The sequence below is a fragment of the Tinamus guttatus genome, unplaced genomic scaffold, assembly GCF_059628265.1.
Source record: "Tinamus guttatus ecotype Peru unplaced genomic scaffold, ASM5962826v1 Tinamus_guttatus_pri_ptg000724l, whole genome shotgun sequence".
NCBI lineage: Eukaryota > Metazoa > Chordata > Aves > Tinamiformes > Tinamidae > Tinamus > Tinamus guttatus.
In genome coordinates, this window is record NW_028289258.1 from 182,997 (window position 1) to 187,431 (window position 4,435).

The 4,435-nt window shown below is 59.8% G+C and overlaps 1 protein-coding gene across 1 annotated transcript; it reads left to right on the plus strand.

Annotated features, from left to right (window-relative positions):
* Positions 1 to 389: 389 nt before the first annotated feature.
* LOC148591720 (uncharacterized) lies at positions 390 to 3,145 on the plus strand (the record flags this gene model as incomplete). Its single annotated transcript, XM_088537089.1, has 3 exons — positions 390 to 398; positions 894 to 2,513; positions 2,684 to 3,145. Coding segments are annotated over exons 1-3 (2,091 nt in total), but the record flags the coding sequence as incomplete, so codon positions are not given.
* Between the last annotated feature and the right edge of the window lie 1,290 nt (positions 3,146 to 4,435).

Below are 4,435 nucleotides of genomic sequence, written 5' to 3' on the forward strand. Positions count from 1 at the left end.
CGCACCTTGAATACTGTATTCAGATTTGGGCATGGGAAAAACGTTGAGGTGCTGGAATATTTCCAAAGGGCAACAAAGTTGGTGAAGGGTCTGGAGCACAGACCTTATGAGGAGCGGCTGAGGGAGCTGGGGTTATTTAGTATGGAGAAGAGAGGCTCAGGGGTGACCTTATTGCTCTCTACAACTACCTGAAAGGAGGGTGCAGTGAGGGGAGGCTGATCTCTAACATACTGATAGGAAAAGAAGAAATGGCTTCAGGTTGCACCAGGAGAGGAACTGGTTAGATACTAGGAAAACTTTCCACATGGGAAGAATTGTAAAGCATTGGAAGAGGCTGCCCAGGGAAGTGGTGGAGTCACTGTTCCTGGCAGTGTTCAAGAAACGTGTAGATGAGGCATGTAGGGATATGTATAGCAGGCGTGGTGCTGAAGGGCTTACAGTTGGCCTTGATGGTTTTGAAAATCTTTCCCAAACATAATGATTCCATGATCTGGATGCTCCAAGGCCCACATGAACCCCATGAGCTCTGTGCTGAGGGCAGAGAGCAGGTCCAGGCCAAGCTGAGCCGGATTTTGCTCAGCCAAGAGGCTGGGGTTTCCTGTGCTTAGGAGCTGCTCGTACCAACACAAGTGTCCCCATCACAGGCCTCCTTCTCCCCACAGGTGGGCCAGCAGGAGCTGCCCGCAGCAGTGCAGCGCAGACGGACCCCAGCTTCGTCCCACCGAAGGGACTGGCTGTCGCCGCTGCCCAGCCCTCAGGGCTCACGCTGCTCCCAACATGGCATCGCACAGGTACAGAGCTGAGCGGCGGTGACAGCCAAGCATCCATCTGGGAAGCATGGAGGGAGGGAAAAGGAAAAGTAACCTGGCCTGTGTGGTGGGCTTCGATTGCAGGCGGTGGAGGACAAGGCCAGTGATGTCTTCTGCACAGTGCAAGATCTGCATCCCTCCACTGGCCCTGTAAGGAAGAGTTCTTTAGGACCCAGCAGGACACGTCTTGGCAGGGTTCCTGGAAAAGCGGGGACATCAGACGTGCCCAGCTTCCCACCTCTCCCAGCCAAGGCAGCTTGGCAGACACAGGGAGGCTTGGAGGACTCTGCAGTGAAACCAGCAGGATCTGCAAGCCACAGCAAGCTGCCTGCTCTGGAAACGTCCTGCAGGTCTTCACCCAAAGGCAGGGCCTTTGCCCTGGACAAGGAAGAGGTGGCCAGGAAAGTCCTGGACAGAATGAACATGGCTTTGGAGAGGGTGGCTGCAAATTCCAGCAAAGCTGCTGCCAGGGAATGCTTCCCACCTGTTCCTGGTGCTGGGGTGGCTCTGGACTCAGGGAAGAAAAGGGAAGAGCAGAAGCTCAAGCCATCGCGTCTTGCCCTGCCTCCACTTCAAAGACCCCAGCAAGAAACTAGTGCTCTCATCCAGGTAAATCAAGAGCATGTGCAGTTCCTGCCTCAATCCAGGCCTGAGTCTTCAACATCATCAGTGGGAGAAGGCAGGATATTTCAAGGGGATGATGAGAGGATGAGTCTATCCCTGAAAAGCCAGCAGCTCTTGGGAAGCTCCTCCTTTTTCCTGAGAGCACAGAGCATTCCTCCTGAAGGGCAAGTGCCTGCGATGGAGAATCCTCAAGAAGCAGCGGCCTCTTCTGCCCCGGATGATCCCGAGCAGGGTGCGATGGCAGCTGAAGGTGTTTCGGAGGAGGCTGGACTCAGCAGCTCCTCCATTGCAGTGCTGCCACCCAGCTCTGCACAAGACGTCACTGCCGGGTGCTGCAGTGAAATGGCCCCACTGGAATCCCCATCGCCCTTCTCGCCTGAGCCTGTCAGCCTGGTTCAGAGCGTTGATGGAGAAACTGGCACAGAACTGAGATCTGAGAGCCAGGGGCCTGTCCCACATGGCCCCACACCTCCTGCTGTGGGTCTGGAGGAGGCAGGCGTGGGGCTGGGGTCTGCCCCCTTGAGCCATCCTGATGATGCGAGCCCTGGAGCCAGCCAGCAGCCAGCACAGCCTGATGCCTTGGCACACACCATCGATCAAGGCACACAGGCAAGCTCGTGGCTGCTCCAGACCATGGAGTGTGACCAAGGAAGAGCCCCTGCAGCTGAGGAAGGGCCTTATCCCTGCGCTCATGGGGAAGAAAGGGAGGTCAGCAGGGCTGGGACACCAGCTTCCCCAGGCAAGGATGGTGGGACAGGGACACCACGACAAGCACCAGCAGGGCAGGACCCGAAACAACAGCCTGTGGGCATCACCTGCCACGTGCAAGGAAGGCCGCTGCGTGTGCACGAAGACAACACCGCGCGGTACCTGGGGGTGCTCAGCGTCAAGACGGAGGCGCTGGAGGAGCTCGACAGGAGCTGCCTGGCCCGCACGGGGCAGAGCTTGGCGCAGATCCGGGAAGTCACTTTCCTGAAGAAGGAGCAGAGCCTGCAGGAGAGCCAGGGCGAAGAAGAGGAGGGCCATGGGGAGCGTTTCTCCCTGTCAGCATCAGGATCCCTCAATGTGAGACCCAAGGAGGTGAGTGCAAGGGAGGGCTGGGCCAGGTGGGAGCCCTCCTGGTGCTGGGGCCGACCCCGGTGCCACGCTGTGACAGACGGGTTGTCCCAGCACTGGCAGAAAATCCCCCAAGAGACCTTTCCTTTTGGGAAAAGAAGCTCCCTTCAAAAATTCTGCCTCTCTTCTCCTAGCTCCTTGCCAGAAACTCCTTCCACAACCTGTGGAAACCGGAGATCACGCAAGTGGAGCTCCTCAAGGATGCCAAGGGCAAGTGGGAGGTGCTGGAGCGCCTCTATGCTCATGCCCCCCAGCAGAACATTGAAACATGGAGGAGAGACGTGGAGGAAATAGCAGAGCAGAGTGATGATGAGGAGGATGGTGATGAAGAGCTTCTGCCAGAGGAGGAGTTGGAGGAAAGTAGCTCCTTGGCCTGGATAAGACCCAGCCTCCGCAGCCTGTTTGCGGAAAGGGAGATGGACCTGGAGAAGGTGCCCTCCTTGCCCAACATCAAACAAGCAGAGGCTGCCAGTGAGGGACCTGGTGAGGTGGAGAGCCCCTCTGTTGAGCCAGCAATGCCCAGAGGAGCTGAGGAATCTCTGCTGCAGGAAGCAACAGCAGCAGCTTCTCTCCAGGCTGCAGGCCCTGCTCCCCAGGTAAGCATGGAGCATGTCACCTGTCCCCACGACCCAAGGGAGCTCCTATGTGAGCTGTGTGGGGGGAGGTGCAGAGGGCATGCCCAGAGCTGCCCCATCCCAAGGGATCCCCCTGTCCACGGTGCCCCACTGTCACCCCCAGCCATTTGCCCTGTGCGTTCTGCCATGGGGAGATGATGGGTCCTCTCCATTTCCAAGTGCCAAAGGTGCAGGGCTGACATCCCCTCCACCCCTGCACCACGTTCAGCCCTGGGGCCTGGATGCCCAGCGAGGAGGGAAGGGGCAGCCCCAGCAGCAGCCCCCTCCGCACACAGTGCACGAACCCCCTTGTGCCACACACGCCCCCATCTGCCTCTGTTCCCCTGTGCATCACGGCCCCTGCCCAGCCCTGCTGCTGTGGCCCCGCAACGAGCCGTGTCCCATTGCCGTGCCAGCCGCAGGTCCCTTCCCGTGGGACGCACAGCCCCGGGAAGCCTCCCCCAGCCCCGAACCCTTTGACCCTGTGTAACCAGGGGCACCGGTACCCTGATCAGCAGCAGCTGATGGCCGACGGGTGCGTGTTCTTGCTCTGTCCATGCAGGAGGCCTCGGAGCCCCAAGAGGAGAAGTCCTCATCCTCCTGCAGCCCCACGGCAGACACTGAGCCAGGTACGTACCCGAGTGGAGAGCCCTGCTGGGGACGGCGGGTCTCTCTGGAACAGCGAGCGGCACCGGGGTCGGCAGCAGGAAGTGCTCGGGGGCTGCTGTGCTGAGGCCACAGCCCCTTGGGAAGCCCTTGGTGGCAGGGACAGGCAGGTGCAGCCCTGCGCCCGTGCAGCCCATTGCCCACAGCTCTGCTTCCCACCGCAGGCATCGCCGCCCTCCCGGACATCGCGGCTCCCCGGCGATGGCGCTCGCGGCTCAGGACGGCGCTTCGGGCTCTGAGCAGAGCGTTCTGCTGCTGCTGCATCGCGGGGCATCGAGAGGAGCGGTGCAGGTGAAAGAGCCCGGCAGGATCCCTGGAGCGGGGCTGGTGTAGAGCGATGGACACTGTGTCCTGGGGGCTACAGAGAGGCTGCTGCGTCGTGCCCCATAGCAGCCATGTGCCCACACAAGCCCTAGGTGGCAACAGCCATTGTCAGCTCCAAATAAACCCCTCAGAAGGTTTTTCTCCCCTTGTCAGTTGTTGTCAGAAAATCTCCATGAAAAGACTAGTGGGGCTGTGGGGCCCTAAGGCCATGGGTGACTCCTGACTCCGCACTGGCCTTGGTGGCTGGGGTGGGAAGCAGATCTAGCCAAACAGGGCTGCTCA